This window comes from Passer domesticus, chromosome 4 (genome assembly GCF_036417665.1).
Source record: "Passer domesticus isolate bPasDom1 chromosome 4, bPasDom1.hap1, whole genome shotgun sequence".
NCBI lineage: Eukaryota > Metazoa > Chordata > Aves > Passeriformes > Passeridae > Passer > Passer domesticus.
This window is the reverse complement of record NC_087477.1, coordinates 23,805,327-23,822,618: the sequence shown is the minus strand read 5'-3', so window position 1 is coordinate 23,822,618 and position 17,292 is coordinate 23,805,327. Positions and strand designations below refer to the sequence as shown.

General features: G+C 40.5%; 1 protein-coding gene across 2 annotated transcripts; it reads right to left on the bottom strand.

Moving 5' to 3' along the window:
* Window positions 1-655: 655 nt before the first annotated feature.
* ZNF330 (zinc finger protein 330) lies at window positions 656-13,215 on the bottom strand. Of its 2 annotated transcripts, none has more exons than XM_064416564.1 (10): window positions 13,079-13,215; window positions 10,299-10,427; window positions 10,023-10,042; window positions 9,832-9,902; window positions 8,492-8,571; window positions 7,126-7,252; window positions 6,285-6,389; window positions 3,752-3,798; window positions 2,558-2,675; window positions 656-2,222 (listed from the first exon to the last, which is right to left on the bottom strand). In XM_064416564.1, the coding sequence occupies exons 2-10, from the start codon at window positions 10,416-10,418 to the stop codon at window positions 1,945-1,947; spliced, it is 966 nt and encodes a 321-aa protein (XP_064272634.1). In that variant the 5' UTR covers window positions 10,419-10,427; window positions 13,079-13,215; the 3' UTR covers window positions 656-1,944. The 2 variants fall into 2 exon arrangements, with proteins under 2 accessions (XP_064272634.1, XP_064272635.1); XM_064416565.1 differs by lacking the exon at window positions 13,079-13,215 and adding an exon at window positions 12,715-13,014.
* Between the last annotated feature and the right edge of the window lie 4,077 nt (window positions 13,216-17,292).

The following is a 17,292-nucleotide window of genomic DNA, read 5'->3' as shown; positions in this document are numbered from 1 at the left end:
CAGAGGGGAAAAACCTAATTCAATAGCCAAGAACCTTAAAGAAGGGTTTTGTGTATTAATAAATGACACACAAGCAGCCATAATTTTACATATATGGAGAAGCACATGTATTTTCCTCAGTTCTGTATCAGACTTGGGACTGATGTATAAGTGTTTTGTATTTAAAACACCAGCCAAGATTTAAAACCTGGCATTGTTGCTGGAATTGACCAGCCACAGATGGACTCATTGTGGAAGTTTTTGGACCACATGAAGTTGAGCAGAAATTCTCTCACACATGCCAAGTTCACAAATAAATAATCAGTGTTGAACTGGCAGGTGTCCCGCTTCCATCACTTAAAGTTTGGTTATGACAAAGACTAATCATCTCTCAGGTACATCATTTAAAATAGGCTGTTGCACATGATATTGGATGTTTCAATGTTTGAAGGGGATTTGCTTTCAGACAGTGCATTGACTTGTTTCCTCTCCAGTTCTGAAGGCATGCACTTATCAGTTGTGCCCCTCTCTCCTACACAGTTTCTCCCTCAGCTGCCATAACCAAGTTGTGCTCTCTGGCAGTTTGCTTTTGTTCTGGGTGGGCCCCAGCTCTTGTCTTTCATGCATTTGGTAGGAGATGTATTTAGGAAGAAAGTATCAAGACCAGGTTTTCCAATCCTGTTTTGATACAAAATGTTCATTTGGCAACCTTATCATTAAAAATTATTCTCAGTAGGGTATGCTCTGCTAACACATGACCTTTAGCTTTTTAGAAAGAGTAGAGAAACACCACAAAAGCAAGTAATGGTATAATCAGTTCAGGTATTTGACAGATAACAAAAAGGGCTCTCTTCCATTAAGGCATGGCATTTAGAAAGCCTGAGAAACACTTCAGGTTGGTGGCCCTTGTATCATGATCTGTCTGCTGTAAAACATTCCCCTACAGAGGGAAATTAAATGCCATCACTTAGATCTGTAGACGGGTAATTAACATGTTCACTTTCAAATCAGAACCACTGCAAACACTTCTGTAGGTGTCACCTTCTCAGCTCAGAAGTGCTGATTGTTTGCCTTGTACTGGCAGGCTTGCACAGAACAGTATTTGGACCCAGCATTTTGAACTCCCCATGTTTTCTCACCTTCCCAGTTCACATACAGCGTTGTTTCCCATCTAATTTTTTTTTTTTATCATATGCAAGGAAAAGAGATGAAGGCTAGATACAGAAGAAACCAGTCTCCTTTTCATGTAATGGCAAGCTGCCTTACATATTTTTGTGGCAGAGAGGATACCAACATTTTATTTCCATAAAAGTTTTGATTATCTGGGGTGCTCTTATAGTGACTATAATAGCCTCACCAATTAATATCTATTAATAAAAATACTGAAAAGGTGATGTGCAAATACACAAAAAACTACATTGATCTGCCATACTGACATAAACAAGGAAGCAATTTAAGTGTCAATTGACACTTTGTACACAATCTGCTTTCCAGCTATTCAAGGGAGATCAATAATTATGACAGTTCATTAGATGCAGTTGATTTTTATTGTGCAGACCAAAGAAAATGCAGTCACCAGCCCACCACTGCATAATGTATGAAATCAGTTAACAAAATTATTGTAAAAAATAACTTCATTTCTGATGAGCAAACGGAAGCAACAGCTACAGCTTTCCCACATTCCTGTGTTGATAGGAGAAAATGGTATTGAACCATTATACTCAGTAACTCAAGAACAAAACCATTCTGTTGCTTAGGGGAATAAAAATACCCTGATTTTCTCCCCCAATCCCAAACACATAATCAGTTCATCTACAGGAAAAATGTCCTTTGGAGTTACTGCAGAAGTCCCACACTCTTTGCTCTCTAACTCTGATACCTAAGTACCCGATAGAGCTATCCTACCAGCATGTACACAACTCAGTGAAGCATTGCTTGGCTCCTTCCAAAGCCAGCACACTAAGCTTAATCATCTGATTCCTCATAATGTGCATACCCACTCGCATAGGTCCTTCCTAAATTCAAATTGCTAAATACATCCGTGGCCTCAGAATCTGAATCCTTCCCTCGCTCATCATTGTCATCTTCATCATCATCTTCTGCTTCATACTCATCATATTCATCCTCACGGTCACCTGCATCCCCAGTTTTGCTGGAGGAAAGGTTTTTCCAGTAAGCATCATAACCAGAAGCTCCATCTGCATCTTCTCCTCCAGTCTGTCGGCCAAACTTCAAAGAACGTGCTGCAGCCAAAGAAAAATCATCATACTCCCACCAATCCAACATTTCATTTCTATCTTTTTCACTACTTGAAGAGTAGTTTAAATGGCATTATTTTTCATTATTCCACAACTAAAATCTCAAACTAGACAAAAGCTTTCACTTTCTTGGAATTAATTAATTGTTAAGAATGAGACTGCTCAATTCCAGAACTCAGAAACAAAAAGTTTTTCTCAAAACAAATGAAGCAAAACTGTGCAAAACAATTGAATGTAACCAGACTTTACTCAGGGCTCCTAGGTAGACATTAATCACTAATGGCATTTTTATGGCTTGTTAGCTAGAGAAACTGGCTTACTTGACATGCTCAGATCCTTTGTCTGCTGAGTTTCATGGCCACATTTAGGGCAAGGAGGCTTTTTCCCTTTTTCCTGCTTGAAAACCTTACTTCGCACATGATCATCACAAAAACAAGCCTGTGTGTTGAAGGGAGAGTACAAAGGCCAAGTATTTTAATCACAGAAGCACATTCTTCAACAACAAGCAAGCAAAAATGTGTCTAACAGCAGCAGGGTTCTCTGGCTGGGATTAAAATTTAATGAGGTCTCTCTTGCAGTGGACATGGGGTCTGTGCACAGAGGAACCACTCTGTGCTCAACGTGGTTCCAGGGTTTCTGGGGAAGAGGCTGAATAAAAGTGCCAATAAACATGCAGAGAAAGTAACATAATCCAGGGCTGGATTGCAGTGCTGCCCACAAGGAGCCTGGCAAGCTTGGGTTTGTGTTGACAAGCTTAAATAAACATAATGAGATGTATGCCAGAACAAACTATGCAGGAGCCTGAAGGAAAGAATTAGAGATGGGAAGTTCACACGCTAAGCACCAGGGTGCAGTGAAAATATCTGGAAAAAGGAACTATTTGGAATAGGTCATTGATGCCATGGGAGAGTACACGGAAAACATATGGAAGGTAAGAAGAGTAAGAGCAGGCAATGAACCAGCACCTGGAGAAATCTGGGCAATGCTGATGATGAAGCAGGTGGAGCTTTTTATACAAAATTACTTCTGAGTGTGTAAAACCATAAGCCCAATGTCAACAAATCAGCCTGTTCATATGGACAACTGGATTAGCTGTGGAGATTATTCCTTTGGATGCAGCAATTTCTAGTCAGATAATCACCTAACTGTTTAAAATAACAACTTTTCTGATTGTTGCAGTTCCACACTGGTTCAAAGCATTTTCCAAAGCCTTGGATTCTGTTAATGACCAAGGGTTTATTTTGTTGTCTTGGGTTTTTTTTAAAGCCCCAACATGCTGCAGGCCCAACTTAAACTAAGAGGGCTGGGTGAAGATCACCTCACACTGTCTTGTGGTGAACAGGCAAGCACACATAAAAGACCTTTTGTCCCCCACAGGTTTGACCCCAGGCTACAGAAACTAATACAAAAATATGAATTTCCTTTTAATCATGGAAAGGAAGATGTGGCAAGGCCTGATACCAGCCTTGGAGGCCTAGGAGAATCAGCTCCTCACAACTGTCTTTTCTCTTTACCTTGCAACGAAGGCAGGAATGCTGCCCCAGCCTGTTACAGGAGACACCTGTTGGAGAAAAGCAGTATGACAAATTCAGGACTTGGAAACTGCAGACCTGTCATGTTTTTAAAACCTTGTAAAAGTATGCAATACCATAATTGAGGCATTTTTTTTTAATTCCCTGACACAACTGTACTCTGGCAATGTAAATCAATCATTTTACCCCACAGCACCATTTTACTAGGTTTTTTTTTAACTCTAAACCTCACTTTGACACAAAAAAAAGAAATTTAAAGAGGAGAAAAGCATTTAACTATTTCTTGAGCTTCTAAACTTTTAAAACCTGAAGTTCCAGAACCTATTTGGGGTTAAGGTCTCATCTTGCTTTTGCTTTTCTCACAGCATTCTGATGAAGGAGTGCTAGAGATGTAAGAACACTTTAAGCCTGCAAACTTCAAAACAAAGAAAAGTTGTTACATTCTATATTTTCTGTCATATCCTCTGGAAATGTACTTGACTGCACAAAACTTCATAAAAGAGTCTGTGTTAAAGAACTGGAGCTGACACACAAGCTGTAAAGAGCAGAATCAGTGACCAAAATTTAACTTGTCTTGAGCTTCAAACTGTTTTTATTATTCCACTAGAGGGAGTACAGTAAAGGCAAACCCTGAGGAATTGGTGCAACATGAAGTTTGGTGAATAGTTACTCCTCGAGAAGCAGTAACACGTACATTACCAGTTTCTGTGCAAGTACTCATTCCTTTCCTCCTTGTCTAAACTCTGTGACAGCAGTTTTTCAATCTGAAGTAATAAGTATCATGAGTTCTCCACATGAGCAGGACAGATGTGGGATTTAGAGCTATGGCGTGTTTAAAGATGGAACTGGAAATGCTGATGCTGAATTCATCATTTTTTGAGTACCTGCACTTCAAAAACCTCTCTCAGATAGTGATGGAAAGCAACAGCACCTTTTTCACAGCTAAAATGGATTTATACTACAATTGCATGACCACATTTGAAGTTCAGGTCTTCTTTAAAAGTACAGGTTTTATAATCTTGTTACCTCACTGACAAAAATCTTGTCTCTATCAAGTCTGCTCTGTGCCCCAAAACACAGTGAAAACCCTCAAAAAAACTCTCTCTCTATTTAGGATGTGATGCCACATCTGTGAATTGAGAGCTTCCAACAATCATTGAAGAAACACTCTTATGGAACAGCTGTTGCTGCCTCAATATTGCTATGCAGGAAGAAAATGTATTCTGGCAAAATATATCAAGGGAATTCTGGCAGAATACATCAAGAGAAGCTATGCAAGACTTAAAAAATAGCTGTCTAGGAACAAAAGCATGGAAGGTGAAAAGAAGATAAGAGATGTCTAAAGATATTGATTAAAATATTAACATCACAAATATTCTGGACCAGAAGAAATCAATTAGGACAAGAGATTAGTCAGTTCAAAAGAAAACAGCCTTATGATAAAGACCACCTGCAATTTCTACAATAAGAATTGAAAATGTTGCAATAGTCAAGATACATGCATGCAAGTTTTGGGAAGGACAAACAAATGCTTGTCTTGTGACAAATCAAATCATATTTAATGGATAGGCAAGAAATGCTGCTAGAAAAATTTTGTTATTTCAAATATGCATAGTTTTGGCTTGTTTTGTTTTATTGTTCTTTTTTTTTAACTTCCCTTGAAGATACCCTGTTTCAGCCAGAGATGAGTAATGAGCAATGTCAGGCATAGCCATCATGTCTCCTTACAAACAGCAGTTTTATCCACACAATTAATCAAAGTTCAAAAGGACATAAAGTGTTCTTTACCCCCAAAGAGTGAACATGTATCAGCATTTGATACACTACCAACAGGCATGTCCACAGTCAACTGGTCAGTGAGGAAATGAACACTGAAATCGTGCTCTGGGACTATTTTTGTCACTTCCTTCTGTGCCCACCCTGTCTCACTGAATCAGATGATGACTGCTGAGTCACAGCTTCCTCAGGACTTGAGCAGCTGCTAACCTTTCACCAGCACACAGGCCTTCCACAGCAACCTGGGAAGGCTGAGCCAGACTTAGACAGGTAGCATTGTTTAGGGCAGCTCTCTTCCAGGAGGAACAGGTATCCAGAACTAGTTCATCACTGGGTCAGAAGAGTGGAAAACAGCTCCTTCTGCCTGCAGAGCTTGGTGGAGTGAAAAAGCAGCATCAGCAGTTCCAGTTGTTTTGTTGCAGTCCTGCTACTGCCAACAGTGCAACTTTGGAGAATGCTGGCTCCTGCAAGGGCGGCTTCACATGGGAGGCCTGTAAGAGCCTGGCAGGAAAACAACTGCCAGATATGCTCTGGAATGGAAAAAGGGCCATGAAAAAGAAAAAAAGTGCTAGTCTGGACAACTGGATACCAAAAACCAGTGTACAGGAAACAGGCCCTTCCCTCCAGGGGTGGCAAAATCTGCTTGGGAAAGGTGATGGGAGAGTATTCTGGAGCACAAAGGAAACAAGTAGAGCGTCTGCTCGGCTGTGGTGAAAGGGATTATGAATAACTAACTTACATTTAAATGTCTCTGCTTCCAGAACTTGGCAGCTGGCTTGATGTTCAAACTGATCATCTTCACAGAGGAAATCATGGCAAAAAGAGCAGGCGAATATTCTGCCTCCTGAAAGATTTATCAAGGCAAAATAATCAACAATGGGCAGAGGCATCAAATCCTGCTCTGCAAACAGTTTAGGCAGTAGTTTTGACTTGAAGACCAGTTCTACCCTCTGTGACAAATGCTTCAAGGTCGTAAATTAGACACTGCCATCCATTTTTACACTGAAAAATACCTTCTATGCTACAATATAAGACAGCATAACTATAAAGCAAGTATTATTTCTAGTACTTTTCTTCATTTTAATTTGACTGTAGCACTAACTGTTTTTCTCAAATCAGATCACACTCTCATCCAGTCTTCTCCACTCAGCTCTGATACACACATGAAATAAACATTTTAAAAGATTCACCAAAGGACATCAGCATGGTTTCCTAAGCAACTGGGAATCCAAATACCTGTGCTAGTGCAGAAGAATGGAATAAGAATGGCAGAAAACTGTTGGCAATTTGATGCAGTGCTTAATTATGTGAATAATTAAGCTGATAGAAACATTGTAATTTAGATTACATAATCATCCCTGAATTGAGCACCGTATGTTCTTGAGCAGGTCATTTACTTTCCTCACTGTAAAATAACTATTTTTAAAAGGGGAGAATCTTCGCTTTGAACAAACATACTGCAAGGACTAATTCAGTGAAGACTAAAAAGGCTATGTTAAGAATACAGGTACACTCACTTAAGAAATGCAAGGAAAGAAGTGTCATTTATATGTACTTATTTTTAAATGTGAGCAACCTACCATGGTCCCAGACACTTCTTTCACACTCAACGCATTCTGCGTCTGCCAGAGGGCACATACACGCGTGGGTGCTGAGACACTTCCTCCCGTGGCACACCCAGGCTTCACAGAAATCACAGATTGCACCCTGCAATCACAGCAAGATATCATCTCAGGACTTCTACAATACCAAGAGAGACTTATCCCATAATCCTCAATCTATCCTAGTATCCATTCTCTCAATGGGCTTGCTTTAGCTGAGTGAAGAGTATTGAATCAAACCTGTGTTCCAACCAAGCTGCTCCACAGTTCATGTTTGTTTGTTATTCATTTCTGCAAAATAATTTGGTTACCTGTCTCAATCCTGGTTTTTACATTTCTTACCACACACTTTGCACATGGAAAATTGTGTCTTCCAGTTGAAACCTGGGATCCATAAATGATAACAATGTTCTGGCAAACATGATATTTCAAAGACCTGAAAAATGCCTCTAGACTCTTAGAGCTGAAATCACTCACTTGGATTTTCAACTCTACTAGATTAGAGCACTACATTTATTTTGATTAAATTATAAGATCTCTGCTTCAGCTATCCTTAACTGTAGCATTTAAGAAGCCCTCTTAGCCCATAGGTAACTAATTACTATGTGCATTACATGCACACAAAGCTAAGAAAACAATGAGGAATCCAAATTTAAGTGTTGATGTTTTCACTCCTGCATCAGTGAATGCATGGGGTAAGTTCAGGAACACCAGCATGTAAAGGCTGGCTGTGTTACTGGGAACAGCTGATGGCCAGCTGCAGGCAGCAACAGGATAGAGGTTTAGACCATTTAATCCAGAGGCTGTGACAGGTCACACCTTGCTTTCCAGAATGCAGACACTGGAAAAGAACAAAACTTCAAAGACATGAAGCTATGATTATCTCTAATTAAGAGCCCAAAAGAGGGGTTTTGTTCATTAAAATTCCCCTCTAGTGGAACAGATTCCTCTCGGTGTTACTGATGGTCTCTGCAGTACTAAGACAACAGCGACAAAACTCTGCAGGTTTCTGCAGAATAATCCTACATTTTAATGAAGGCTGAGAATTTTCTGTGGTGCATGTAAGGGTCCAGTGCTCTTCATGCATGTGCTTAGGGCCTGCCACCAACACAGATCCATTAGCATCCAGGACATGTGCTGGAGTTTGCAGGAGCTGAATCTAAAACTTAAAAATTTGGGTGTTTCAGTATAAGGCAAAAATCAGTTTGTTACAGAAAAGCAAGGGAAAAACCAAACTTGGCATGGTGCATGCCATTGTTCCATAAATCTGTTTTATCATTTTTCCAGGAAGATTTGCACAGAATATCCTCATAGTGCAAAGAAGGCTGCAATTTTGTATACATACCACCATAGCTAGTCCAGTACTGTACACACCAGCATGTTTTATAACACAGTCAGAAGACTTCATCATGCATTTGGTTTTTCCTGTTTAAAATAAAAAGGCAAGCAACCATAAGAAAACTGTGTAGAAATACAATTTTTAAAAAATAGAATGCGTGTTTATGTAAGAACAGCACTTCAACTAAATGCCTGTGCTTAACCATAAATCTAGGTAAAAATAATGCAAGCAAAGATGTTTGCATTATTGCTGCATTCTGCAACCCACCTTCACACCTTCATTAGGTTAAATTAATTATTATCTGTTTTCAGTCAAATCTCTTGTCCCTGTACTGAGATAATAAGACAATATACTGGTCTTGCTCTGGCAAAAATTTCAAATGTCAAAACTGAAGTCAAAGACCAGCAATGAAACCTTAAAGAGTTAAGTTTAAAACCGCTGCTAGTTCTGTCCCACCATAAAAGCAGCTGAGCTGGGCAGTGAGAGGTGGTGGGGGCATTACTGGCTGTGGGGCACTGCAACAGAGCTACCTTGCTCCCATCCCTCACGAGCTCCTCTAACAAAGATGCTGCTGGTTTATAGTCCCCAATGCTTGATTAAGCATCAAACAGCTCTAATGGTCTTCGTTTGGAAAACCTGGGGTCTCAATATAGTATTATGGTTGCTGATAGCAATGTTTTTCCTCTAAAAACATACTCCAGATTAAGATAAATGCAACACACAGATATGAACCATAAGACAGAGCACGTTTTTAGTACTTCACTGCATGGTGACAGAAGGGAGACAGAAAGGGTGACGACACTGCCTCACACTGTGAGCAGTTTTGTCACCAGGAGTCCTTCTCTTCTAATTTCAAAGCATCAGCCCTCAAGCCCACATAAATAAAAAGAGATGCATATTACATTACAATCCCATGCAAGGTGAATAATATATTGATGCTTTAATTGATATTGAATTGATCAGAAATTATATAATTCCTAAAATAGCAGTATTTATTGGTGCCTTGCTAGCAGTCAGAGCTTTTTAGTTGTGCTGCTGTTACAAACAATGCTCCACGTGGTCAATCTACAGAAACAGTCAGATTTTTCAAACCTAAAAGGAAGTGAGACAAATTTTTCCAAAGAAGACAAGCCATGATCCAGGCTTGCAAACCTCTAGGGGTTAGAGGCATATATACTGATCAAGGAAGATCAATTCTCAAGGAGGGTATTCACAGCAGATTCAAAAGAACCTGCTCCACATCACAGAGGTACTTTAAGATAAAACTACTGTAACACAGATACTGAGAGTTTAACATCACAAACAGGACTGAGGACAGCTTGTTTTCATTCACTATTTCTACTCACCACATTGTGCACAAATGGGCAATTTCTGAACAGAATTACAGAAGTAACAAAAAGCTCTATTCTTCTGTCGTCTAGGCACATGGAGGTGAAAAAAAAAAAAAGAAAGTATTAAGCTTTAAAATAAAGCATTAAAAATACCTGTAAAATGTCTGAAACAATAAACTTGGTTTTAGAAGGGTAAAAATTCTTACCTTTGGCACTTATCACATTCCTATAGAGAAGAAATAAAACACATGTTAATTATTTTCATTCTAGGTATAATATATAAAATGTACAGACCACCACAGGGAGTTACAGTTAGCATCCAAACCTTTTAATCAATATTCTGTCTGGTGCAAACGTAACCTTAAATAGGATAGTAGGAAGAATGTCATTCTAGTGGTATTAAATGCATTCAAGGTGTTATCACTAGGTTTACATTATTAAAAATTAGGTGTTTTAATAGAGAATACTTTAGGTTGATTTACCATTGAAGCATTACAAGGATGTTTGGCCAAGTCTATGTTGGCTCGTGAAGCCCTTATCTGCTTCTCACGTTCCCGACGGTTCTCGGCTTTCTTACGAGCACCAGTCTTTTTTTTAGGCATGTTTACTCTCTGTGGGGGGAAAAACAGGTATGGAATCAATGCACATAAAACTATGTAAGTAGATACATGGACACACATGACACATCCAGCATTAAACCTGGATTTTACAGTTCCTGCATTAACTGTGCTTCATCTCCATTCACTTCCTTGTCTGAAAGTTTCTTTTGAAATGCAGAATAAGGGGACAATCCACAAGGAAGAGCCATGTGATGAACCATAAAGAAACTTGTGATCTGGAAAACTTTGCTGTCCTGAACTTGGACTTGTTTAACTCTCTTTGAAAGGTTTGGCCTTAAAAAAATATGAAACCATTACTCTCTGTAGGTTTATTTGTGACAGACCTCTGGTTTTGGTTTGCCTTGCCTGTTTAATAAGCATCTGTAAAGACAGTTGCAGCATCAACAGGCAGTCAATTCTAGCAGCTTCAACTTGGAAGAAAAATTAGTATCTTCACTCAAAAGGTCTTATAAACAAAGGAATCCTAACTTTCCTGAACACAGAAATATATTGTCCTGACCAGATACTAAAATGTGCTTTTGATAGCACACATAAATCAGTTTTCTTGCGCTGTTGCACTATGCACCATGTTTAAATTGCATTAGTGTCATATGTTGTAGTCAAAATTATATTGCTGTGCTGCCTGCTGGCAACTGTCATTATTCTAGAGTGTGACATTTCTGACACTGGGAGTCCAATATCAGGCTCCACACTAACTTTCACACCACTCAAATGCTGATTTAACAACAGAATCTAATGGTTAGTATTTATACCTTGACTTCTTCACTTTCCCTCATAATGGAAAGCACCAAAATGACAAACTGTTTTCATGAAAAGCACTGCCCCAGCGCCTCCAGAGGACACAGGCTATGGGAAATTTTAGATGGCAGTTTTCTGAAAGTTGCACTGAACTAAGTAACAACATAAATGCAATGTCAGGTCCCTTCAGCAAAGCTGTTGAGTGAATCCATGCTTTCAAACACCATCCAATAATAACAATATCCTGTACATCAATATTCTTATCACTCTTTCCTGCTGAGCTTTCATTTAGGTTGTTTGTTGTCTTTGTCCTGGGCTCAGATTTTTAAAGAAATTTACCATCTTTGTAATTTTTGGACTAGAGCTTAACAACGCTGATTCCAGAAATTATGACAGCACAAACCCTGTCTACCTTCAATTCCTTTCAAAGCAGAATATCACCTCCTTTGAAACCACTAATTAGTATTCAAATGCCTCTGGAGAGTGTTCTACCTGCACTTTTGGCACACTGTTACCAGATGTTCAGGCAGAAAAGACCCAGTGGATTCTGTCTGCAGTCCACACCCCTGAGGGGTGTGTGGGAGAGAAAAGTGCATCTGAAGGACCGAAAATAAGAGGTTGTAGGTCCATGCCTGGCTCCCCCCTCAGCCCCAGAGGGTACGAGTGTGCTGCCCTACAGAGCACTGGAGCTCCTGCATGGGAGCATTCTGCACAAAGGCTGTTTCTCCGTTTGAAGCTTCCTCCTCAGAAGTGAGGTGCTGTGCCTGGGTCACAGCAGCAGCTGTGGGAGTGCCTGTGGCTCCCCAGCTCAATGGCAGATGCTGTGGCACAAGGAGCAGAGCTCAGATGTCAGGAGGCTACGCAGGAGTGAGGTGAACAGTTCAAAGGAAAACCCTAAAATGTGCTATGTGAATATTGGGTCCCCAGCACTGTGTTCCACTCTGTAAATTTTCACCTCCTGTTACTCTCCTGCTGCACCATCTGCTAAGGCAACCAGGGGCAAAGACTACAGATTTCCCTCCAGATTTACACATCCAAAGAATGCTGGTGTATTTCAGCTGGTGGTTGTGATGTGAGGTGCATTAGCAATGCCTGGCATCTAAGTTCTGCTGAAGTCACAGCTTCTTGTCCTCGGTGAGGTTGCAGAGACACACCCTGACTCCACCAGCAGGTTCTGGATCTTTTATGCTGAACAGGACAGTGCCTTGCCCCATTATCTGGTGACACACTGCCCACCCTGCTGTCACAGCCATGGTGAACAGCTGGAACAGGCTGTTCCTTGTGTGCTACCCTTGTCAGACCACAGATCCCAACACCCAGAAGAGGCTTTCTGTGGTTCGAGGTTTCTTGTGCTTGACCATCAAACAGCTTTCACTCCATACATATTCAAAATCTGTTTCATCACTCATACAAAACTACAATTAAAAACAAAAATTAAACTATATTAATAGTAGTTCATACTTAAAAGGATCATGAACTGAACGCCCTAATAATGCAAAAACCATTCTCCAGGCACTGTGATGCCCATGACTTACTCCACCTTTTAAAAGCAAGGCGGCTAAAAATCGCGCTGAGGGCTGCTGTGCTGTAAGCGCCCAGGCGTGCGGGGCTCTCCCCAGCTCCCCTCTGGCCGACTGCCTCCCCAGGGCCGGGAGCCGGGCCGGATCCGCTCCACAGCTCCTGGCGTGTGCACCTTCCCTCATCCTCAGCACCCGAGCCTGCCAGCCTGGATGGCCGCGCTCCCGGCACTCGGCTGCGGGGGAGCATGGAAGCCGCAAGGGCCCGGCACCGAGACCCTCAGCGCCTCTCGCCTGGCCCCGCTGAGGCACCATTGCCCCTTCAGCGTCCCGGGCCCTCCCGCCAGCCCATTCCCATTCCCGTTCCCATTCCCGCCCCGCTCCAACCTGGCCGGGGCTCCGCGCGGAAGCCGGAAGCGGCGGTGCGCCGCGGAGCGCTGCCCGCCCGGCCCGCGCCGCCCGGCGGGAACGTTCTGAGCGCGATTCCTCCCGTCTCCCCTCACGGGCCTTCGCGTCCCCTCGCGTGGGTGCTGCGCCCAGCCCACGGCCCAGCCTCACCAAAAAACCTTGTTTGCTTTCGAGGCAACTGCGCCTCTGCTCCCACTTGTCAAGAAACTGAATTTTGGACGTAGCAATCACAGCGATTAGTTGTGGTTGTGGTGGATGCCTGAAAAGTTACCTCTGAAATCTTTCATCTGTGACTTGAGCTGTTTTTAAAATGAAGTATTGATTAACCTAAAGGGTAGGAATGCAATGTAGCTTAAAAAGAGAAATTGTACCCGTGCTATTAAAAATAAAACCACTGCACACAGCTCCGTCTCCTCTGAGGTTATGCAAGTCACTGTCACGAATGGGTATTGCCTGAAAAACCCTTTGTGAAAATCATTAGAAGATGTATTGCATAGATATTTAGTGGAGGATGAGTGCACGGATGGCATTCCAGTGTATTTCATGGGTTTTCACCTAGAAAGGGTTTGGTACATATTTCATATAAGTAAGATCCAGAGCATTGCTTTGTATGCTTTGATCATCAATTCGCTGCAGTGAGGTGGTTGTGTTGCTTCACATTGTGCTTGGTCATGTAATTCTTCCTGAAAATTGGCTTCTGGTCATGGAATGTGATTTTCACACAGGTTTTCATGGGCCATCACTGCCTTTCTAGGAAGACCCTCCTAACTTTTGTGAGGCAGTTGTTGATTCTCCCACAACAATTTGTTTGCTTGTCACTCTTTTCCTTCAAGACGTGATCTTCACAGCAGGGTCAGTGGGATGCACAGAAAACAGCATTATTGTTTAGTAACAAAAAAAAAAATTCCTGGTGGTCACTAAACTGGATGCTTCTTCTTCATGAGAAGGTGTGTGGAAAAATTATTTTTCAGTATTATCAGTCACACTGTTTAACTAAAAACCTAAGTAGAAAATACCATATTTTCTGAGATGTTAGAGGAGTTTTTGTGTAAGTCTCACTTTTCTTAATGAATGTCATTAATCACCCATATTCTTGTATTCTGCTTGTGACCATTGTAGTCTGTTTTAGGCAACCATGTATGCAAGAACACAATTAGGATAAATGTTATAGCATTGGAAAAGAATACAAACGTGGCAGCAGCTCTTTGGCCACAGAGAGCAATGCACAACTTTCCCAGGCATTGTCCTGGGGAAGGGTGTGAGAAGATTGGAGAAAAGAATGATAAACAATTCTTATCTTCACTTGCTGCACCTGTTGTTGTGCACATGTGGAATGTGTTATGGAGATTTGTTTACCAAAGGGTGATTTCTTAATTGGCCAATGGTGATGGGTTTGGATTCAAGGACCAGTTGGGTCCATCTGTATTGTGACTTTCTGTAAGGGCGATGGGTTTCCTAATGTGTATGGAATAATAAAGTGATTGATCAGCCTTCTGAGAATCATGGAGTCAATGCTAATTATTACTCCTTTGTGGGCACCTGGTTACAACACAAACAGAAAGTTTTAATCTATTTTATAATCATTATTCTAGTCAGCTACTCTGCTTTCATGAATGAATGGAACTGTTGAAAAAAGGACTGTTACATATGCACAGATGTGACTGGGCATTTTTACATAAACTCATGAATGAAAAAGAAGAGAACTCTAGAAAAAGTCCCAAGGAGATATGTAGATGCTAAGATTTTTATCTTAGTTTTATTTTACCCCGTGAAACATTATCTGCCTCAAATATGTTTCAGCAACCACCCTCTAGATGGCAGGAGTTCGTCACTTCACTCATGAGCAGTAAAACATTTTCAGAACCAACAGAGTGGCCTAGGGCTGTAATACCAATGAATTTAAAAAAATAATAGATGAGAATAGCCAATTTAGGTCTTACAGAACTTCCATTAGCAGTACTGGACTAGTCCCTGGGGAGTTGTTACAGACTTGTTTCAAGGAAAATGTAGAAAGTAATGAGAGTCAGCCTCATTTATAAGGTGTTTTCAGTTACTTTGTGCGAGAAGCAGTGGAAGGACAGCGAGTGTGTCTCTGAACGGTTATCATTCCATATTACCTGACAGAGGATCAGAACTGTCACGTCTTCACTTAATGCTTACTGTCTGGCTGGCCAAGATAAGAGGTGAGGGCCACCCTACACTGCCTGGAAAAGGTATTTGTCTAGTCAAGAGGTTTCAAGATAGCACATTGGTGATTGCCTTAACCCTGAGCTGATCTACCTGCACTGAGGTCACTAGAGAGAAAAGTGAAAGTCACTTCTGTAAGCTAAATGATGCAATGACAGCAGAGCCACTCGTCTTCCCACGCTGAAGGCATAACCCTGTAGCAGCATGCACTGGTTTCCTCTTCTGTTCCACTCCACCGTGTCATCATGCATCTCATAAAGTTAGTTTTGCCTATACAAAGGGCTAGAGGATACTAATGAATCAGAATCTCTCAAAACTAAATGGATCTCCTGGATAAAGAACTAAGAAATTTTGAGCAATCTTTTTCCACCTCACTCTCTTTTTTGTTCACCTTTCAGAGTTATGTGGCAAGGCAGAGCAGTGGCACTCTGGATTACATAGTGATTGCTGGTCAGATACATATTTTTAAGGCAGTAAATTCACATTTCAAATGGGAACAATTCAGTAAAAGGGTGTTGCAAACAGTTGTCTGAGGGAAGGTGAGCTTGCTTTCTCCAGAGTCAAAGCTGAGTAGTGCCATTGCAGCACTGCGTACCAGCTCACGTGGACACTGAACATATTCAGGGTTGTTCTGCTCAATTCTTCCTCTGCTCATCTCATAAAAATTCTTCCTTTGCTGTGAGAGCACGTTTCAGGAATGGACATTTACTTATTCCTTACATTACTCATGCAATAATAAAGGATTCATGCCTTCTCACTTCTACTGCTGAAAATTATAGAGATCAGAAAGGAAAATCAGGAAATTAGCTGTGTGCACAGCCTCTATCAGAATGGCAATATTCTGGGATAGATAAGACCTTCATATGCAGTGACACTGGACTATACTGGATGACAATGAAATATTTTTACTGCCTTTTGCTGTAATATCTCAGTCCCTTTAAAAATACAAGAAAGCATAATATCTCTCGACTTGAAATAAATACTGACCTGAGTTGTTGTCATTTACTTCTAATTGAATTAATTTCAATTTCTTTTTTTCTCTAAATAATATGCTTGTTCTGATCTATTTAAGCCTCTATTGCCTAGTTGCCTATTACCATAATTATCTGAACTATTGCAATGTCTACTTGCAGCATTCAAGATGTTTGGCTCCCTGGGGATTGCATTGTAAAATAGGTGCAGCATACACCTTTCTAAATGACCTTTGAAATGGCATACATCAAATTTAATTTGTTTTTAAATCCTGGCCTTGCAGCAACAGACCTTAAAAGTCATGTCAATATTTTTGTAAGATAATTTTGTCTGAAGACATTTGTACTTGTTGATTTAACTACATAAAGAAATGGGAAACAAAGAAAATAACTTGAGGCAAAAATCTTTAGTGACATCTACTGAATGGGCACGTTCAAATATAATATTTTAAAATAGGCATCCTAGAATTAGATGATGTAGAGATTTTTTGTGTGTATGTTTTCTTTTCCCCCTGCTATTATACCTGATGTTTGCAGTCATTAATCTTAGCCCTGAAAAGTCATTCCCCCAGAAATTTCTAGATTATTATTTTGTCTGGTCAATATTTGTGGAATGTGTCAAGAGGGAAAAGAAGAAAGATAAGAGATAAAACAAAAAGAGAAATTTTGCTGTTAAGTGGTCAGAGTCTTGATTCAGGGAGCTCACTCAGTTGTCAACTTCTTTATTAAGATCTATTAATCTTTCCTATGATATTCAAGTTGCATTTTTTCACATTCTTCCATGACTTCAACAAAATACTGAACAGCATTTTTACCACAGTATCTTACTGGAGCTTTTTATTTTGTTTTTGAGATGAAAGGTATACAGTAAAGCTAATACTGGGATTTATGTGCACAATTAATATGCCATCGTATGTTAATTACCATATATTAATTAAGATTCTGAGGTGAGGGGATAGTGCAAGACTAATCAGTTACTCATTTTGTAACATAAGGGGGAAGCTATAATTTTTTGTTATGGAGACATAACTTGTC

Excerpts from the sequence above, each read along its gene's own strand:
- ZNF330 (XM_064416564.1), bottom strand. The coding sequence starts at position 10,418 with ATGCCTAAAAAAAAGACTGGTGCTCGTAAGAAAGCCGAGAACCGTCGG. Across the intron at positions 8,572-9,831 it reads GCCCATTTGTGCACAATGTG|GAAAAACCAAATGCATGATG; the intron begins GTGAGTAGAAAT and ends TATTTTAAACAG. Across the intron at positions 7,253-8,491 it reads GTACTGGACTAGCTATGGTG|GGTGCAATCTGTGATTTCTG; the intron begins GTATGTATACAA and ends CTGTGATTGCAG.